We start from the raw sequence: 21,423 nt of genomic DNA on the forward strand, positions 1-21,423 counted from the left end.
CAAGCGCTTAGAGAGGTTTAAGACCACCAGTCCAACGAACGCTCCTCTGGAATAAGCGCGGAATATCCCCCGATTCGCGTTTCGTGTCTCCAGCTTTGTTCAGAAAAACGTACGCTCTCTATGCCTTTTCATATGTACAGACTTGGTCAAAAGTCCTAAGGCCGCAGCATTCACCTGCAGCGAAGTGAATGTTCCTAGGATGCTGCGTGTCGCGGATCTTTGAAAACAAAAATCAAGCAGGAAGCTTCTCAACCGCAAGAAGAAAACTTCTGCTAGCATTTCAAGGTGATTCGGACTTTAATAGTGCCGTAATGACTAGGTTAGGCTGCTGAAGCGAAAAGCCTTTGGCCTTAAAGACTTTTGACCAAGACTGCACGTAAACCTTAACTAGCCACTAATTCCAATGTCCTTGTGCGTACTGTAGTAGGGGAAGTTTCCGGGAGAAACCGGATTTAACTCAATTTTTAAGAAAGGTGTCTGGGGTGCGAGAATTGGGTAACATCGGCTTTTACAAAAAACGAAAGGCTGTGTAGTATACATCCCATTGATTTTGTCTTACCGTCAGATGTAGTTGGTGTGAGCGCATAAAGCATTTTACACGTCATATTTTTGCTGCGAATGGAAAGAGTTGGCGATGATAAATACCGCGTTTCCACATCTCAGAATTATAAATTTAATATTTTCCCATTAAGTTGCACAGTGTTGCCTTAGAAAGAAAGAGAACAAACAGGTTATCTTTAATGACATTACTGGCCTTGAACTACCTGACTTTGCCGTAACCGACAATGGCTTTTATATGTCTGTTTTCACGGGTGGCATGTTTTTTGTGTTTTATCGCTCGTGAAAGCAACAGACGTTTGACTAAGCTTCTTACTTGAGGGTCTGCACCACTCCTTACCTGTTTCTACCCTTTATCGTAGCTCACTGCACCTAGTTTTGTTCGCAGGCCTCGCAACATTTAACACAATAATCAGTAGTTATGAAATGATAACTGCCGCAAGCCCGCGTTCAACGTGAGATGCGCTAGTTCTAATGATGCGAAGAAATAACGTTGCATTGCAGCCGCTCGCGGCGTCTTCCTCACCTGGAGCAAGATGGAGATCCCGACGAGGCCTTCACTCCTTCGTAGCTCCACGGCTTCGGACATGTTGGCGTAGAGGTCTGAGTTGTAGCCGAAAATCTGAAGCTGCGCATATAAAAGCAAAGCATTACAACTAATTAGAGCGGTCACGTGCACAATATTAATTAAAATTATTAATTAAAACACTAGCGCATAAAACAAGGACACAGACATAGAAGAAGACAGGACGAGCGCTAAACATCAACTGAGGATTTACTGCGACAAACAGGTACATAAAAGCACTTCGGTGACAGATGCGCACACTGAGTCAGAACGAGCACAAACTAATCAAAATATGCAAACTGCTCCTGAGATACATTTCTTCCTTTTTGGACAGGGCAAGTGATGTCGTGCTGACATATTTATCACCTTCCCTCTTAATGTGATAAGCCTCACAAATCTCACCGCCTAACCTTGTGCCTCCCCTACCAAGCGCACACGTGGCATCAAACGCCAGGAGCAGTTTGCCACATTTTGATTAGTTTGTGCTTGTTCTGACTAAGTGTGCGCATGTGCCACCGAAGTGCTTTTATGTACCTGCTTGTCGCGGCAATTCCTCAGTTGATGTTTAGCGCTCGTCCTGTCTCCTTCTATGTCTGTGGCCGTGTTTCATGTGCTAGTCTTTTAATTAATGACGACACACCAAATAGCCCAGCTTTCCGCCTTGACTGCATTGACCTGTATAAGGATATTGTCGGAGTGCAAAAATAAAGTTTATACCATTCTATGGTATAGCGGTTTGACCTACGGCTCTGGTTTGATCTGATTATGCCCTGGCATAGCTCCCTTCTACAGGAGCTGTGAAAGGCCCCTGGTGTAAACGGCGCTGTGTTCCTTTTGATACGAGGGCTCCTTTTATACGGTAGTTGTTCTAGAGGCATCCTTCTGACACCCACGGCCAGAATTATGTCATCGAGGTTACAGCCTGATCTTCACTACACCACTGAATCCCTGGCGGCGTCTTCCTCAAGGGAACACCAAATCACAAAGAAGAACATGGGATCAGAAACTACATTAGAGGCTTCCCTCGTTAGTGTAATTGGACGCGTCGGTTCTTATAAGACCATACTTGTTCATCATCCAGCATATCGCAACGCTGAATAATCGCAACGCGCTCTTGCTTTGAGGGCTTAATTTTTCCCTTTGGTAAGAATATAGCCTTATACAAAAACGAAATGGAATGCGCATCAAGAACGACATATCTGGAGACAGGGCCACGGACGCCGAAAGGCTTGTTGCCTGTGTCCCATATATTGAAATAAATATGCAGAAGCAAGAAGAAGAAAAAAACAAATAATCTAAGCCCAACCACTTTTGCTTCAAGCGCCAGCGGTTTCTTGGGCCTGGCGGCGTACCAACGATCTCCGATAATCGAAGCCGGGGCGCCCGCGGCGACCGCATCTCGTCGTCACGGCGGCGCGCCGACCAAAGCGTCGCCGATTCTGCGCGTTCAATCAAATTTGATCCGGCGCGGGGACCGTGGCGCCCATCTGGGCCAATCCGGTCGGCCAGGCACGGGACTAGCAGCGAAGAAACTAAGGAACTATAGAGGTGGGCGCATGCTTGAAAAAACTGCGCTGCTTGTTTGCTGCTTTAAAAACTCCCGACAATAACGTTGCGACATCACCGTTTCGTCTCAAACAATGGAATATGACAGGATGTTCAACGTTCGCCGCTATGGCTATGGCTGCGGGAGGAACACTCTCAATATTAGGCTACATGCAAGACAAATAAACCCGCAACTAAAGATTAACACAACCGCTGGTTAGCGGTGGCTAAGATGGCAGAAAGCCGAATGTGACATACGGAGGTTCTGGGTGCGGATCAGTCTAGTGCCATTATAGTTGTCCTTACTTCCAAATTTCTGCTAAATTATCTTAATTTTAGAAGAACTAGGCTAGAGACTCTCCAATTCGACAGTCACGACCATCAAAAAAAATTTGTCCCGATGCATTACTTGGTTTATATAATTATATGAATATTTCGAATGTACAACGTTGTATGCGCCTTCTGTTTCGGAAACCACAACCCCCGCGCAGTGGATAAGACGTTTAGAAACAACTCCATTCGATGCAAGGGTTTAAAATTCTATCAGGTCAGTGTTCCTGGGTTTATTAAAGAGGAACAGGAATTGACCTCTATCGAAATGCTGTCGTCACGGGCAGGGATCGGCCCCTGAAAAATAACGCTGGGTATCATTGCAGAGGAGACGAATGGCGTTAATGCGTTTGTCCTGCGATTTGATGCTGGTGAAAGAAATCCAAGAGGTCGGCTTTATTTCACAATACTGCCGGAAATTCCTCCCTCCCATTCCCGCCCCAACACGCTGCTTTATTTCCTGTGTATAGCTGATTGTTATTATACAACATTACGCAACATTGCCCATATTAATTGGTGACGCTAATTAAGGACCTTCAATAACTAAGAGTGTTCCTGCAATGAGATTCGCCTGCTAAGTCGTGTGAGGTGCTTGTACATTGCCTCCATTTATCCCACTGAACAAATGTTCGTTCAGTGAGAGGAACACTTCCTTTTTTTTTCTTTTCATTGAAACTGCTTTTCTACGTTACTGTTCTCCCGACCAATCAGAATTCTCCAGTCAAAACGACGTCGAATTTTTCCCATAACGGGACTTCAACGCTTCGGCGTTAATAGTATGCCGGCTTTTTGGAGTGCCGTACATTTAGATTGTGTCCTTTGTATGAGGGAGGTTTGTGCATGATGACATCGAGAAGGCACAATATATCGTTTCTATACCCGAGTCAGCAGTGTAACCACGTTCGCTTCGTTAAAGCACGATCCGCAAGCTCAAAACAGAAGATACACAACTAACTTAGTATCAGTTCTGTTCGCAACGTTCTCATGCTTTTTCCGTTCCACTTACGTCATCGCACACGCGGTCGGTCTGGTAGCAGAGCGATAAGAAAGCGGTCGCAACTGCGCAACCTTCGCGAACAAACGGGAGCTCCACAGGCCACCATACCAGACCGAACGGAGACGCGTTCCAACTGCACCCTCGCCCGTGTCAAGAAAATCATTTCCTTCGCTCCCCACTCCCCCCCCCCCCCCCCCCCGATGGCGTCTTATCGAAGGCTCTCTCTTTTGTTTTCTTTATAACCTCCCCCCCCCCCCCCCCCCGCCCCCCAACGAAGGTTTCAGCGCGGAGCCTTTCAAAGGCGTCCCCCTCCAGACAAGTCTGATGGGGGAAAACTCAACAAACCAAAAGGAGGCGAAATTAATAAAGTAAAAACGCGGCTATATAGGTGCGCTCCTTTGCTTCTTCTGCTGCCGGCTCTGCTGGTGTGTGCTACACTGCAGACGTCAATAAAAGATTTCTCCCGTTGAGGCAGCGGCCGAGGAGGCCGCGAAGAGTAAGACAATGGTGCGTTGAAATCGGTTCCAGCGCGCGCGAGCGCAGCTGCCAAGCGCCGCGGCCACGGTGTGTTTTAAAAAGACGGCCGCTACACTCCTCCTCGCGAGAAAGAAAGAGGAGGAGCGAGGTAAGGGAGGATGGAGAGGAGGCAACGAACGGAGGAGGCCCCGCGATCGAACGCATGCGGGTGTGGGAGGCTTGGGCTCGCTCTTATTTTGTGAATCCGGGGTGAAAGGACGCAACATGTCAGACGTCTTGAATCGGCGCCAAGAAAACAGGACGCGTCGTTCCCGTCTGCCTTTGTCTTCCCTTTGGGCACCGAGAAAAAGAACGACCGTCTCGCCGTTTCGTCGTCGTCGTCGCCTTTCGTCTAGGCGTGTTTCTCGCTCGTCGCAAAAACCGTGGGCCGCTCTTCCCTCTGCCACTGACGGTGTCTCGTGGCGGGCGGTGCTGAAAAACACGTTTGCAGCAGCGTCGGCGGGTGTTTTAGGTGATACTCACCACGTTCGTTTAACGCAGCCCGCACTCGGCACTTTCTTTTAAACCTTGAACGCGTCTCTCTTCAGCTCCAGTTTCGGGAAAAGAGTTGATGGCCGCTCTAGGCTCCAGTTTTTCATTTCCTCTCTGAATGAGAGGTGAAAGCTTTGGAAACGAGGACAGCTTCCGTTGAGCACCTTTTCATGGCGCACGACAGCAGAGTGGTACAGCGGTGCGCATTTCAACGCACGGTTTCTTCTGTTATGAAAGAGCACTGAAGACGACGCACTAACTGTGGAGACGACTGGGTCGTAGACGGCTGTTTTTTAGAAGCAGCGATGCTCCTTTGCGTCGCGGCTGGATTGCGGCGGTCGACTTGTTTGGGAACAGCGAAGAAATGATGCCCATTTTGGGGCCGGCTTTCAGCAATGACTACCGCGCGGCTACGGCATGGTAATTGTAAACACACGAACTGACAGTAGTGTTGCGACATGAGGCGCCGTGCGCAAAGAAAGGGCAACATATCACAGTCGGGCTGCAGTAAAAACCAACTCTCGTATCTTCGTTCGCAATTTCGGACAGATATTGTGAACGGCACGAAGACCAAAGAAGTAAATGTGCAACAGTAAAGTGCACCACGGCTATCAAGCCGAAACGCTACCTTTTTGAGGCCACATAACCTGCGATTGCTACCTTCGTTCTTCATACAAGAGCTCTGTCTCTCACTGCCATCTTACCACACCGTCTTTCCGTTTATTTGTTCGTTCGTTTGTTTCTATTAAACTATGTCCCATCTTGTATTGTTTCTCTCTCTTTTTAGTCGATAGTTGGAAGACGAGTACGGAAGAAGTGCTGTCAGAATGCTCGTTAAGCAGAGCCCGCAGTCGGTACTTTTTTAACTCTTAGCGAGTCCTTTCTTCATCTCCAGTTTCGTGTACAGTTGACGGGCGCTCCAGCCTACAGGCGCCAGTACACGACAGCCACACAATGCGTTTAGCTTCCAGGGAAACTGTGTATTAGCACTAATCACTGCTGCTACGTGAAAGACCAAAGGAGGCCCGCTTGCTTAAAGGATTCTGTTGGTCTGCTACACTTTCAGCAGTGGACGAATTTGTATCGTGCGAGTTCGAGAACACCATAAGCGACTTCATGCGGTTCCCAGCTCACCTTTGTCACTGCTCAGTCGGGTTCGTACAAATTGTGTTTCATTTGCAGGGTTCCGCGTCTCTGAGAAGCAATGAGAACCGTCGTCGTCATGCCTACGGAGCTTTCGAGTGTCAGAGGCGCTAAGCAAGTCTGACAGTACGACTCGGCAGGAACAACGATGAACTGGGAACAGTTAGCAAGGAGAGCGCATCAAGACCGGCCTGTTTCTTTTTCTTTCTCAAACAACTACCTCTTTTCTCGCTGCTCTTTCTCCCTTTGAAGTTCATGTCCATTTTGACTCTATCACTAGCTTACTAACTCACTCCTTCCCGCAATCGTTCGTCGACTAATCTGTTGGTTCGTGCACTTACTCATTCATCTTCACTTACGGAGGTGATCGCTCGCTCGCTCGCTCACTCACTCACTCACTCACTCACTCACTCACTCACTCACTCACTCACTCACTCACTCACTCACTCACTCACTCACTCACTCACTCACTCACTCACTCACTCACTCACTCACCCACTCACACACTCACTCACTCACTCACTCACTCACTCACTCACTCACTTGCTCATTCTCTCGCTCCCTCACGCACTCACTCGCTCGCTCACTCGCTCACTCGCTCACTTACTCACTCACTCACTTACTCATTCTCTCACTCACTCACTCACTCACTCTCACTCACTCACTCACTCACTCACTCGCTCACTCACTCACCCGCTAGCTGGCTCAGTCCTTCATTCGCTTGATCACTCTCAGTCGCTCGCTCGGAGCACTGATGAAGGGAGAGATGCACAGGGAACCTTCGCGTTCGCCGCGCGAATTCCGTCGCGCAAAAACATCTGCGTCCAGGTGTTTGTTTTCGCAAACTCTACGTCGCCTAGTCGCACCCCCAGCAGCGACGCACGCCTGGCACGACGGTAAAAGTGAATTCCGAGCAGATATCTTCGCCGCCAGCGCCGACATCAGGAATAAGAGGGGGGGGGACAGCAATAGAGAAAACATGCCAGCGTCGCGTGGTATGCAGGCCCCGTACACGCTGCGTCAACGATGGTTTCGTCGTAAAGTCATCGTCGTCGCCGTAGTCGTGAAGAGAGTGAGGTAAGCACCGAAACATCAGCGCGGTCCTCCGGTGGAGAAACGCGCGCGAGACATCCGCTGTATCCCTGCGGGTGCTTTTGAAGCCAGCGTCCAGGAATGCGGCGGCTTGATTGCGGGCCCGGCGCTCAAAATTCCGCCGCCAGACGGGGTGTTGTTCCTGAGCGAGTCGTTTAGGTGTTATTGCGAGTGTCGACACAAATCCACCCGCCTGCTCATGGCCCTCCGCCGCGAACTTACTTTAGAGAGAGATGTCCCATGCACACTGTGGTGACGTATTATTGGGCTCGTCGTCTCAGTTACACTTTTGCGAATTGCGTAAACTTTGCAAGCGCAATAAAGTTCTCTGGCATTTGGAATTCTGGTAGCAAAAATGTAGCAGGCTTTACACAGCATTTTGATTTTATTTCTGCGTATACTGAGAGGGAAGGCTTGCAGTCAACGGCATCACCTTTCATTGGGTGATTTTTTTATTATTATTCGATCAAATTGTAAGAAAAATTGGACTTTAACAAACACTGCAAAGCAGGAAGGATACAAACCATGCTGCTGTGTTGCTTCACTGCTTGGAAGAATGCTTTATTATCTGGATCATCTTCAGTATTACAGGCAAGCTCATATTGTAAACGAGAAAAGCGAATAAACCCTGTAGCATAAACACGCTTTTCGTGCTATTTTGTCTTTCATCTGTACCTGATTTTAGATTACATGTATGTCAGCATTCTTTATCGGCGCAGGCTACTTCTCTACTAATAAAGCAATGAGTAGCAAAAATAAATGCAAATAAAGCAATCACTATTACAACGCCACGTTTATATTTCCTTCAGGATGCCAAAAATATAACGCTTTAGGCGTTTACACTGCTGGGTGATACAGACGCGACAGCATCGACGCAGTTTTGCAGATGGCCTATTTGATGCTGTTATTACTGAAAAATATCTCCCATATTATCATTTCATTTTGTTCGATTCCCCCTTTTTTTTTTTTTGCCTGCAGTCGGACAGAAGACATTTCATCGGCATGGGAGTTGGGAAAATGGAGGTCGCCTTTTGGGAACCTTAACAGCACCGATGTTTTGCACAATGACGACCCCTTAGTACCCCGGCTAGGGATAGTCTAATTTTGGAGTTGGGAGTTACTGTTTTCGCACTGGTTTCACTTGCTTCAGTTCACGCGTCCGGCCATTTCGCCACACGATTGGACTTTTTCTGAGGCCTGCTGGGATGGATTTCAGCTCCTTTCATAGATGGCGTTACTGCCTTCACACTTATTCATCCAGCGCCCGCTCTCTTATAGGAATTGCAATAAAGCTTGTTGTTGGGCTAGTTAGTGCGTAACTTAGGTGACGAACAGCGCACAAAAAACGAGGACGGGAAGAAGGTGACACGTAAAGCGCGAGTCCGTGCCACGTTGTTCCAGTCCTCGTTCCGTTTTTTGTGCGCTGTTTCCCACCTAAGTTATCCTCTAGCAATGACCGGACACTTCTCTTGATGACAAGTTTACAACAAGGCAGTTTGTTCACTCCGGTAAAGCACCCGTTCACCTTTCCGAGTGTATTCGGTATTCATATTAGAGAGTTATAGCATATCGTTACCGTGTTTACGTTGCGTTACCCACGTCACTCGTGAAGTCACCCGTGTGTGTTCGGAATAGAAACAATTGGAAAGAGGACTTGTAATGTGAATTAAAGGCCGCCGCGTGCCTAGAGCGACGTAACTTTAAACAGTAACTGATTTTACGCAAAGAAAAATTCAACTTTTCTTTGTAACTTCGAACAGCGATTCGAACTTGGCCCTCGGGTCGCAAGCCAGGCAGGCTACCGACTGAGCCATGTAGGCATGTTGACTTGGCTGAGGTACAAGGGAGGTAATGCGCTTGCGGTATTGGTTAATTTGAAGCTTAGTAATGCGGTAACTAGTGGAGTGAACTAGATATGTGCTAATTAGAAGGATACTAATTAAAGTAGAATTATGTGCGTAAATTGCAGTGTGGAAGAGTTCAGAGACAAGGATGCGGAAGCAGCGTTGATATAACTGTGATAAATGTGTGAATATGGACAAAGAACAGCGACGGTGCGAAGAGAAACCGCTGAAGGAACCATTAAAGCTGTTGTCTCATACCCTTAAATGCGGAGCTTGAGTGCCGCCCTAAATTTTCATATATCTCTGAGATGTGCTAACATTGAACTCTCACATGAGTTCTGCTGAAACGAAAACTTCATCCTCTCAAGCTAGCGTGTTCTGTAGTCCCCATACAACCAACGCAGTTACTCAAGATTACCCGTCCTACTGCACTCACGGGAGCGAGATCCCGTGCAGGTGCCGTAAAAAAAGCAAGTCTTTTAGTACCGCGCATTAATCGTGCCAGAGAATAGAGCGGATGATATCTGCTTTCATGCAACGCACGCAGCCGCTATCTGCGCTGATGTCATAGTCCTCCGAACTGACAGTGCGCAACCCTTGCAGGCTGACGAGTTGGCAATGCACGCCAGGACACGCGGCGAAAAGCGAACCGGAAGAAACAATGCCGGCCCATCGCAGACGGTATCGACGCTGTACACGAGCTGGCAAGGTAGTTCTATTCCCCCGGTAGAAGCGAGTAGCGTGCTGCGAGTATACGGAGGACTGATGACGGCGCTCGCATAAGCACCGAACTCAGTGGCGGTGTTCAGTAGGCGAGTTCCCACGCGAACATCATTTTTTATTTATTTACTTTTTCCCCCTGTTCGTAGCGGTAACGCGAGGAGTAAGGGCAGCCGCCTCTTTATGCGCCCCACCTATTGCATTTTATCTCTGCCTGCGCTAGTAGAAAGGGAAGAAGGGTTGATTGCGCCATAGTTTTTCCTCAGCACGCCAAACCTCGGAATTCGAGATAAGGCGAGAACACTGGGGGGGAAGCTGGGCTTCCCGAATACGATGAGGGGGGGGGGGGGGGGGGGGGGGGGGGGAGCGCTTCGTAGATATCTACGAGTCACGTTTCTTGGCAGTGGGGCTAGTACCCCGCCGTTGTTCCGTCTCTGGCGCACCCGAAGCCGGCACGAATCGCTTTCGATTCCGTTCCGTCGCATGAGACGGTGCAGTTACATTTTGAAGACGATGTTATTCGCGGAAGAATATGCGTTCTGCCAGTGTTGGCTGCGACCCAGTACTGTGTGACGTGCTTCTGGAACAGTAAGCACGGGGAGCGAATGAAGAGACGGATATCAGTTGTAGGCGGCGTACAACAACCGCCAAAGAACGACGCAGAAACAGCGTGAGGCGTAATTGCACTCAGTATAGACGTCAGTTGCGTGACGAGGCGTATCAAGATGTTAATGTCATTTCCTTTAACCGGATGCTCTTTATCTCCCTCTATAAGGAATACTGTACTTCGCGGGTGATCGCCTCCGCCGTTCAGGCATATCGCATTTCTTAGTGATAAAAAAGGCGAATGTATAGAGACTTCTGGACCACACCAAATAGACTACTCAGGCCCAGAATATGCATAATGTCACGCATGAAGTTACAGTGAACAATCCAGAATCTTCTGCGTATGTCGCAGGTCGCGGTATATGCGTGGTCTTCGGGGCTTTCCAACTTGCTTTCCGATATGGCTGAGATCTCTAAGGAACAACTCATTTGCCGTCGCTGCGTGACGGCCTCGGTAAGGAGCCGAGCTGCTTGATCCATCAGCGCGGCGCAGCCTCAATTTCCTTTGATCGCCGCACTTGCTGCACACTTATTGCCTATAGTGCAGAAATAGGATGTGTGTTGACTACGGCAGTCTCGTGTGGGAGCGTCGTGCCTCAAGTGTATTGGTTTTACGAAAGTAAGAATTCCACAGTCAAGTATACAACATGGCGGCAGCCATCGATAAGTTAGGTGTGGCCCGCCGTAATCTTCGGCGTCCGCTTGCGGGCAACGTTGCTTCCTAAAAGTATCGTACCTTGTGTTTAATAATAAAAATTAACATTACGCTCTACAGACCAAGGCGCACAGGTCTTTCATTCGCAGTTGTGTGTATCGTGAACCAAAGCCTCCTGTATTACAATGCCGTCCACATCAACCAGCTTCCGCAAAGAAGATCACCCATGCCATCCTTCCTTGCTCTCTCCCATTCATGAGCCTTCATGCCTGCACTGCTCGTGGTAAGACAGGGGAAGTACATCCCACATCTCGAAACAAACCATGGGAAATAGGAGAATCAGTTTTACAGCGTTGGCTAGTTCCTCACTTTCGCGCCGTCGTCGGCGTCCACAGCGCCACCCGCCTTGGTTGCCAGGTGACGAAGTGGAGAGAGGGAAAGCGGGGGAGGAAGAGAGGATGGGAGCCAAAGGGTGGCCTAGTGGCTTTGGCATCCGCCTCGGCTGCGGGTGGCGGTTGGTTTCAAATCGGTAGACAGACAAGGATAGGTAAAAGTGTTCCCTGGTCCGATGCCCGGTTTTCATAGGGGTGTGCGCCTGTAAGATGTTCTGCAAACCTCACTGCGCCCTTTCGGGGTAAACTCAACTTCGGACACTTCCCCCTGCGAAGGTGGTCCGTGTTACCGTGTTAACACGGTAAGCGCGTTACGCAAGTGAAATTCTTAGGCGTACAATTCCACGAAAATCTCCTCTGGACACCACATATTCAGCGCATTAAGCGTACCATAGCACAATGCATTGGAATGCTCAACAGGCTTCGCCCATTTCTACCGCTGCGGCTAAGGCGCCAGCTTTATTTTAGTGCAGTTCATTCAAGGTTGCGCTATTGTTTGCTTATCTGGGGAGTCACTGGAAAAGCAAATCTTGAAAGCCTTTTTTTATTGCAAAAGAAATCTATTCGCTTTATCGAAAATTTATCAAGATATGACTCCACATCTTCCTACTTCAGCAAAAACCAAATACTACCTATACAAACATTATATTATGAGCGACTGTCTCAGGTGGCATTCTTGGAACTCATAGCCAATCGTCAACAATTTTTTTCTAAATACACGACCGATCAAACACGATATGAGTTCAGGCACACAAAAATACAGAAACCAAGAAACAGAACAAACTATGGTAGGCAGTCTTTAAACTGGCAAATCTCAAACCTTTTGATCTCCCATCCCGCCTTAATTGATATTATGGAGAAATCTTCCTCTCTCTTTGCTTTTCGTAAGCGAGCGAAAATTTATTTTCAGGAAAATGCACTATAATTTTTTTTTCTGCTTACATCTTTCTATTCATCGCGCATTTGTTTTATTTTTTGTGTACACAGTTAGTTTCTATATATATGTGGGATCTGTATCTGCTCTTGCACTGCTCTGTTTTGTGTTTTTTTTTTCTTTCTTTTCTTTTTCTAGGTATACTATTAGATTCCATACATATTTTTGATCTATGCTCTTGCACTGTCCTTTCCTGTGATTTTTTTAGACGTGGTCTCTGCTTAATAAGAATATAATGAATGTTTCTAGTAGGAAGTTGTGTTGCACAAACATTTACACTGTGATCATTATATTGTTTATGTATGTGCATGTATGTGCCCCTTGCTGTTGTGTTCGAGTGGTGCTTAGGGCCCAGTCAGGCGGATTGATTTTCGCCTTTTGCCCTCTGCACCAAGGCACTGTGTTGTCTAAATTTTCCTGAATAAAAAAAAAACACGGAGGTTCAAGTTCGTATGCTTTAACCAGCGTATGTAAACAGACGTACAGGTTAACTGGTTTGGTTTGATTTGGTTTATGGGGGTTTAACGTCCCAAAGCGACTCAGGCTATGAGGGATGCCGTAGTGGAGGCCTCCGCGGAATAATTTCGACCACATGGGATTCTTTAACGCGCACTGACATCGCACAACACACTGGCCTCTGGAATTTCGCCTCTATAGAGATTCGACCACATGTTAATTGTCACTGCTGTAAGCGATCTTTCGAATGAAGTTCGCTTCAGTTATCACTGCAGTTGTGGACAAGTTTGGATTCACCTCCGGCCGTCTGACATCGCGAAAAAAACACATTTTCGTGGCAAAATCTTTGCTATCACACCGCAGCTAACGCACAGATATTCGCATTACATACTTTTAACTGCCTGGTAAGTTGGTAAGTTTTATGATCCCTTTCCTTCCGCGAGGTGACGCTTTACGAAGGAACATAGCTAGCCAGCAGCTAGCGGTGTGACATAAGACACCACTCCTCTTCAGTGGCGCCACATCGCGTCGAGTAAACAAGCATCTCCATCCAAAAGGATAAACTAACACCAAAGAATGCTGAGGTTAAGGGACGAAAACAACTTACGTGAGAGACAGCTATGTTCTTCTGAAATTACTCGGAGAACGTTACGCAGGTGTCATCGACAGTATGCCAAATTTGAAAAGACTTGAAGTTATGCCCGAAGGCCTGCTTTCGGAAGTTTAATAAAATGCTTTTCCTTATTTTCGTGCAAGATGGAAGCCCTTAGTGTTTTTGTAAATTTTGTTGTGCACTATGTGCATTGACATTCATGGAGAAGGTGTAGGTATAGCACTGGACTAAATCACAAAGGTGCAGCTTCGCATATTTCCATCATCACATTACTGCTTACATTCGTCGTTCCAATGGCTGACACCTATCATCCCTTGCACAAATATTCAAGCCACCGCGCTTTGTTAAAGGCCCTGTAGTGCGGACTGTACAGCCTCCCCAGGGCTCGAGATATCTAGAGGGTATACACAATGTTGTTGCCCATTCCTTGTGCAGTTTTAAGAGTCTCGGTTGCTACGCGTGCTAGGCAGCCCGGCCTCAAACCCAACGGCCTGGTAACGCAATAGTCTGGTAGACGAAACAAAGGGAAAGAACGTTTGTTGCTGAATCCTCTTGCACGGTAAGCAGTACCTCGGGACGCCTTTAGAAGGGACTAATGCTTTAGCGTGTATCAAGCCAGAGTAGAGAAACGCTTTTCTCTCTGCAGAAGAATGGAAGTCTGGGCGTTCAGGCGGCGTGCTGAAGCTCAGACACAGAAAAGTCTGCTTCATCAGAGAAGCACTCTTAAGGCACGTATACACCTGTGTAACTTAAGAGGTAAGTAGTGGAGAAAAAGAACAGAGCTTGTGGATATGCGCGCTGTAGCTATAGTAATGCAGTGCAGCATTAATGACTGCTTTATGGCAGTTTTTGTGTCAAAATAAGTTCCCCGCGTTAGTTAAAATGACATATATTTCCCTCCACCGCAGCTTGCCCCAGGAAAGATCCCATCTGGACTTAAGCTGTGATTAGGCAACAGCTTACATTGCAAGAATCACTTTGCCTGCTGACGTCAAGGCCAGGAGGCAGGAAGGTTTTGACGGGCATTTAGCTCTAGCAAAGCTGCACAGCTCGTTTTCAACAACTTATGCCTGGGACTCTCCATTATTTTCGCGCTTTTATTTTTTTCTTTAACGCATGTCTGAGACCAGTATAAATGTACTATATAATGCGATTTCAATGTTATTGCTTCCGTTTTGGCTGAGCAGGAGCAAAAAACCTTTCCTTGAAGTATGGTCACCTGCTTCCAAATAAAAATGACGCTGCAGAACAGTGGATACAAACAGCCAACTAAGCCAATTATTTCATTCGACCTCCTTGCAATGATAAACTGCGTTGAATTGTTTTATTCCAAGTCGGTTACGCTTAAAGCGCTCGCCTTCAAGTCACGTCGGACTAGGCAGTTCGGCTTCGACGTTCAGCCTTCGTAGTGGGCGATGTTTTACTTAGAGCTACTAGCGTTAGGCGCAAAAATAGCATCGCGATTAGGGCACACCATAGAGCAGCGAGTGGCCTTTCGCAACTCGCCAGTACATTGACGGCTTCCTTGAGAGAGAGAGAAGTAAACATAAAAAGAAAAAAAGGCAGCGCAGTCACATTTTCATCCGGTTTACGACGGGCATAAACATCACGCCAGCACGTAATCACCGCCGTGTCTTCTTCGCAGCTGCAGCCCAAATGCCGCCGCCGACAATCGAAGCGCCGTACTGCTGCGTTGGTTGCTATCGATTGCAACAAAAAGTTGACAGCAGGCTCGGAACCCTTCAGTAGCAAAGCATACCGGAGCAGAAAACAAAAAAAAAGGAATAGATAGAAGCAGGAGCTAACAAATGAAAATGCACACAACACGGCCCAAATACAAAAAAAAAAGTAAGAGGAAGTTGAAGGGCGAGATTCAAAGCTGCGGCAAACTTTTGACTTCGTCATCACGTGACTGGCGAACGGAAGCCCGAAGCGGATGCGTGTAGCGCCAAATAGCCCCGTGATGTCGATTTTTACGCGAGCACGGAGCAGCACATCGCGGTGCCTTGGTAACAATCCAAATGACTCCTTTCCCAACTGTCGCAGCGCCCCCCTCTGCACTTCCCCCCCTCCCCCCTCCCTCACTTCCCGCCTCTTCAGCGCACACAAGCACGCACCTCTCCAGCCAAGGGAACGAAGATGACATAAACGCAAAAACACGGGAGATCGTGCGAAACAGCAAGCGTTCGGAGCAAAGCAAAGGCGCGAAAAAAAGATGGCCGAGACTAAAGGTCGATGAGAACGTTGCTCGAATGTAATATTGATGGCAGCACTTGGCGCGTTACGCACTGCATTTCAATGAAGTCGAAGTCATTTTTGTTCTTCCGTGCTCGACTTCTTGTTGGCCGTTAGCTTTTTTTTTCTCTTTCTCTTTCTGGCTTCGCGTTTTTTTCTTTCCTTTTTCTTTCTTGTTCTTCGCCCCACCCCTCTCGTAACACGGATGGAATACTTGCGGGCCTGCGAGTGCTTCAACACTCCCCTCCCGCCCCCCCGCCCCCTCCCTCTTCGAATGTTCCTTCGTCGCCCTGCTATACTGTCGTCGAATTTGAATTTCAGTTTGCTGAGAGCCGACTGCAAGCGTGAATAGTGCTTCGTTCGTTTTTATTTTGTTTTTCTTTCTGCCGTCGAAGTATGTTTGAACCCTTGGAGCCCACAATGTGTACCTAGGAAGTGTCTGCTGGCGTATGAATGTAAGTCTGTCTCAAGTCGACCGGAAGCAGACATGGCGATTTGAAGCAGACGATTCCTGCGTTCTAAATCCTCCGCGGTAGAGAGTCCGCGACCACCGTTGTGCGTTTTCTGACCGCTTCTTTTCTTTCCAGTTTGTCGGCGTGGTTTGCAGTGAGAGCGAATAGGGATCAAATGCAAGTCTGTGGCAGGCAGGCGCCGCTCTCACGGAAAAGATTGATAGGCTTTGCATTGATGCTTCAGCCAGTCGCTTGCTAGGCTGCCTCACAAAACAATCCCCACTTGAGCGGTTGTCTTTCGGTTGATTGTAATTTATTTAAATGGGCGGAAGTTGTCCTAAACTCGCCTGTTGTTGCGTGAAGCTCATGTTACTGCCTTTCACTGCGACACCCTCCGCAGAACTAGCGCAGTGCACGGGAGAGCCCCTGAAGATAAGAACAATAATCGAAACGCCACTAGAGTCCACTGCCTTGTCTAAATGCGAAGTAAAGCGCCCTTTTCTCTGACCCTTCCATTGGCGATAAAAACCGTAAATTAATTTCTAATTGCTAATCTCTTTCTGAGGCAGACTAATGCAAGCTCTCGGCGCGTAATTTTTACCTCTATCAGCACTTACCAAATAATTAAGATGGAGCACTCGCGCAATGATCTGTCTGCCTCTGCTCCTAATTGTATAAACCTATTAGCCTTTTATTCTAGTGTAGGCGATACAGGATCTAAACCACATCGTAGACTCGAACGAAGTTCTAGAGGGTTATATTGGGACTGAAAATGAATAACGCAGCTTTAAAAATTCACGGGGTCACCTAATTGCAGGATGTGCACTCAGTGGGATAGCATTAGAAGCTGTTGCCACTACCAGAAGTGACGTCAGTTCAGGATTGGTGACTTCACTAACCTCCAGCCAATGGGGAATGGGGGTCTGGTGACGTCACTTGGTTTCAGCCAAAAGGCGAACAAGGCCGACGACCTATTCTGACCCCATGAGGCTTGTTATGCCACCGCATCAAAACTGCCCTCCGTTCTGTTTTCATGCGGTTCTACAGCGAGTAGGTTTCTGTATAGCGTTTTGTTCAAAGCGACTAAATATGGCGTGCAGCAACGAAGGCTGCAGCAGCGTATTAATAAGAGAGCAAGTTTGTGATTACGCCAATCCCAGTTGGAATGGGACAGCGGAACAGTGCAGTGGAGCTGTTTTCTGAGTGAGTGAGCGCTGGAGATTGGAAGACGGGGAGGGGGGGGGGGGAATTGGAGGGGGGTAGATCTGATAATGGGAAGTGCCGCCGCGGAGCAGCTACCACCCCATATTCCTCATCAACACTGAGTGGTGTAGTAGCAAAGACTTCGTGCTGCAATGCAGGAATGCACACACGAGCTGCATTTTCAACCTCACTTTGTCTGCAGTTCTTTGCCCGTCCCCACCACGAGAGAACTCGAGAAAATAGAACACACGTGATCTGAGTGGGAGTCGAACCTTTCGTCTCGAAAGTACCACTCCGTGCATCGAACCATTCGGCTATCTGCACATTGCTACCGGTGACGTTTCTAGCTTGAATTTCTGCTTACCTAAACCGTTCGGATTTCAGCGGGTGGGATTCGTTCTTCGAAAGCCGCTTTGTTCTTGTCACGTGATAACTGTAATGAAGTTGAGTCACGTGGCTCACACGTATGGCCGCAAGCGCTTTAGGGGTATTTCTTTTTCTTTTTTTTTTCTTAGGTAGGGGCCCCTCGTGCTCTACGCCCTCTTTACGTTCGTTCATTCCAGACTCCCAATTTCTGTGGTTTCTTCGAGGAGGCGCGCGCGGTCTCTGGTGTTTGGCCTGCTTTCGACTTGTCTTCTTTCTGCTGGCGTTTCGTTCCTTTCTACCTCCATCTTTGTGCGGTTTCTTAATTTGGTTTTTACTATCTTGTTTTACTCGTAGGCGCATTACTTCGCCCTTTTCTCGGACTAGGTAGCTGCGTGTCATACAAAGCGTCCACTTCCAGTCGAAATGAGTTTTTTCGATAACTTTGATACGCTTCGTTCAGCTCCTAACGAGAATACCATTTTCTCATAATGCAGCCCCTACTAGGCTCCCTTGCTAGTAAGCGAGTATGTGAAGCTCTCGCCGCTGCAGACTTCGTCCATTTGATTTATTTTGTCTTCAAGATAAGCAGTGCTACCCAGGCGTCAAGCCTACCCGAGATTCACCTTCCGGCCCATTCCCATCTTCTCTGCGCCACCTTACTCCGAATACTGTAAAGGACTTCATTTTCGCGACGACCTAATTTTCGCGTTTTCCGCGAATCACATGTACTCGGCGAAAGATGGGCGCCACGAATAATTTGGGCAAGATGAGCTCTAAAAGAACAATCACATGTACACCTCAAAATTTGGTACTCGCGAAATAAGGAAGTAAATACTCATTGACACCACTCAAGTGCAGCCATTAACAGCGCTTTCCTTAACTGCTAAGTTTCTGAGAAAGCTGTACAGCTTTCCTTTGTAGCCGTATGGCTGCGCTTGGGTAGACGTCAATGAGTAATTACTCCCTTATTACAAATCTACTCCACCTTGGGGATTCCCGTAAACATTTCACCATCACGAAATGTTGAACCCACATCTTTTGCAGCCTACCCTGACACCTCCCTGCTTTTTATATGTTGTGTTTTTAGCGCGATAGCTGCAAGGGCCCCGTTCAGCTGCTATCTCGATGTCATCATCGTGTCGAGAAAAGCAAGTGACCTACTTACTGCCTAGGTCACGTGAACTTATGACGTCATCACAGCCTGCTCACCGCGGCTGGTGGCAATAGGCTCATCGATTGCAAACGAACTGGCCCCCGTGGCAGGGGGCTGTTGCATGTGGTTCTTGGGGAAGGTGATGGGGAAGGGGGGGGGGGGGGGGGTTGAGTTCGAAGAATGAGGTGCATGGGGTATTAAATGAATGATTGGTCTCGAAAGGTTACTCAGGAAGAGCAACCTAGGGTCTGACAAGCCCCATTGATGGCTGTGTTTGAAGCTGCACCACTGCGCCATGACTGATATGAGGACTTCCCGCGATCTATGAATGTAAAATATAGAAAGACGAATTCCGCATACACGCGCATCTGGGCGGAACATAGGCGACACATAAAGAGTACTTGCACGGGAGGGATTCCTAATACTATCGCATGGTACCTTAAAAGGTAGGTCATGTATCATAAGGGAGATTGGGTGAAAGAGAGAATATAGTATCTGTGCCTGCGGAATAATACGCAAAGAGAGCCCCAGGCAGCTGACGTAACCCGTTAACGCTACAGCGTAATAAACTTATGGCGGAGCTTAAGTGCCCTCTCAAGATTTTTCACTACGTCAGCATGCCTTATATATCGCGTGTGCGGAATAAACTTCGCAAGCGTAAATGGGAGCAAATAGGAACCAATTAGCCCGCCTTGAACTCCACGTGTACGTGCCGCCCACGCGGAGAGCAATAGGAGATGAGCGAGCAAGTGAACAGATCGTGTAGCTCCGAGAGATGCCGCGCCTTGAAGTGTTAGCTCTCAAACGCGCTCTCCTTCCACGTATTTCGGGTGAACTCTAACTAAAGAGCGTTTAGACTCGGTTCCGCACTCGAAGACAGGAGTCCTTCTCTGAAGCCAAATGAAATAACAACATCAGATGTGACGTTTAAATTTAATCGGCTGCACAACATAATTATTACATTAAACAAGCAAGTCGATGGTCGATAGAGAGTGCAGAAAGATGGGGAGTCTTGACAGCACAGAACTAAGCGAACAAGCGAGAGAATATGTAACGACCGACCGAGAAGAGCTGCTACGGCTCTTTCGGTTTTCATTTTTTTTTTTGTTACCATGCATTCAAACATGGTTTTGTTCGATAAACCTTGGAGGCCTCTTGCTTTCCTTCCTTTATCTATTTTTTTATCAATAAATCAATGGTCGTTCGCTTAGGACGGAGCATAACACAGCAACAGCTGTCACAATTTTGTTTATCGCGGCCGAAAAAACTCCTAAAAAGTTTCGTTCTGCCCCTCCGCCGCAACAGCGGACAAGAAGCGATTTCGCACCATGCACAGCGCCTCTGTGCATAAAAGATGCGCTGCTCAATTTTGTTGCGGCTTCGCCTCATGAAGTGAAGATTGACGCGATGTCCCCTCGCTGGACGCCCCCTAGCGGAGAGAACTAGCTGCGAGCCTCTCTCTCCGAAACGCCGATGTGAGGGAAGTCACAGCTGGCGCTGTGAAGTGAAAATGAAGGCAGAGTGAAGTGAGTTGGGGCTTCGCTTAAAGCCGCCTTTCCGCGCCAGCTTAGAAGCAGCTTTGCCTTTGTGCACGACCTACTTTTGAAATAACGCAGTCACGAAATCGGCAAGGCAATAACAGCGCAGTAGCCTAGCTTCTAATGATTTGTTCTAAAAAAGCAGGCCCGCAGACAACCGGAATTTAGCGTCTCGGTCTTGTTTTATTTCTTTTTTTTTTCAGGCAGTTGCGAGAAAGGAAACTTTACTTCCAGAACAAAGGACTACGCGCACAGAGAAACAGCTTCAAGATCACGTTCGCGGCTCAGATGGACCCAAACAGACAAGGAAAGAAAGTTTACCCTCTGTGCTAAGCGTCTAAGGTAGCAGTGCGGTGGGCGCGATTGAGGGGCAGCATCGAAATCGAAGCTACAGCGTACGGTAGGGTATCAACCATCGGCAGCAATTTGAGAAGTTTGAATGCCTTGCTGCTCCCGCTGTTCAGGTGGTATGCGTCACCTGCTTGTACTCGGCTCTCCACATTTTTTGCTGCTATCGCGCGCGCACAGCAGACAGTGCAGCTGATATGTTCTGTGCGCACGTGCGCTGTGCTATGCCTTCATCATTGCATGAGCCCAAGAAAGACAGGTGAAGGTATCGAAAACCCTCGTGTTGATGAGACGCGTGTCGATTTGTAGCAACGCGCCATTGATGAATGTCACCTGGTCGGATGTCACCTGGGATGACACCTACTCTATCGAAGCCATTGTACGCGAAGTACGAGCGCTCCCCGACCCCCAGAACTCTTATTTAGAAGGCCGTGCTGCCAGCGGCTGCCGTCAACGCTTCGACGAAGATGATTTTTTTATGGCGCAAAGGCATCTGTGGCCAAAGAGAGCCTTGACAGAAGGTTTTTTCTTGTACTCAAGGTGGGGTCAATGAACCATTTCCCAAGTATTTCACCCTAAAGAAGCCGAGCACGAGGCAGGGGAAGACATGTACCCATCGTACCACCCTTGGGCACTAGGCGGCGCTGGGGGATCGAACCCCGCACCTCCT

General features: G+C 48.0%; 1 protein-coding gene across 1 annotated transcript in view; it reads right to left on the reverse strand.

Moving 5' to 3' along the window:
• LOC149370903 (carbonic anhydrase-related protein 10-like) overlaps positions 1–21,423 on the reverse strand; it is a 183,110-nt gene that overhangs the window by 37,783 nt on the left and 123,904 nt on the right. The window contains exon 5 of the mRNA XM_089563499.1: positions 1,085–1,186. Coding sequence (XP_089419625.1) covers positions 1,085–1,186 — 102 coding nt within the window. The remainder of the gene's footprint in view (positions 1–1,084; positions 1,187–21,423) is intronic.

Source organism: Amblyomma mixtum, chromosome 1, assembly GCF_055824585.1.
Source record: "Amblyomma mixtum isolate Tamu chromosome 1, ASM5582458v1, whole genome shotgun sequence".
Classification (NCBI taxonomy): Eukaryota; Metazoa; Arthropoda; class Arachnida; order Ixodida; family Ixodidae; genus Amblyomma; species Amblyomma mixtum.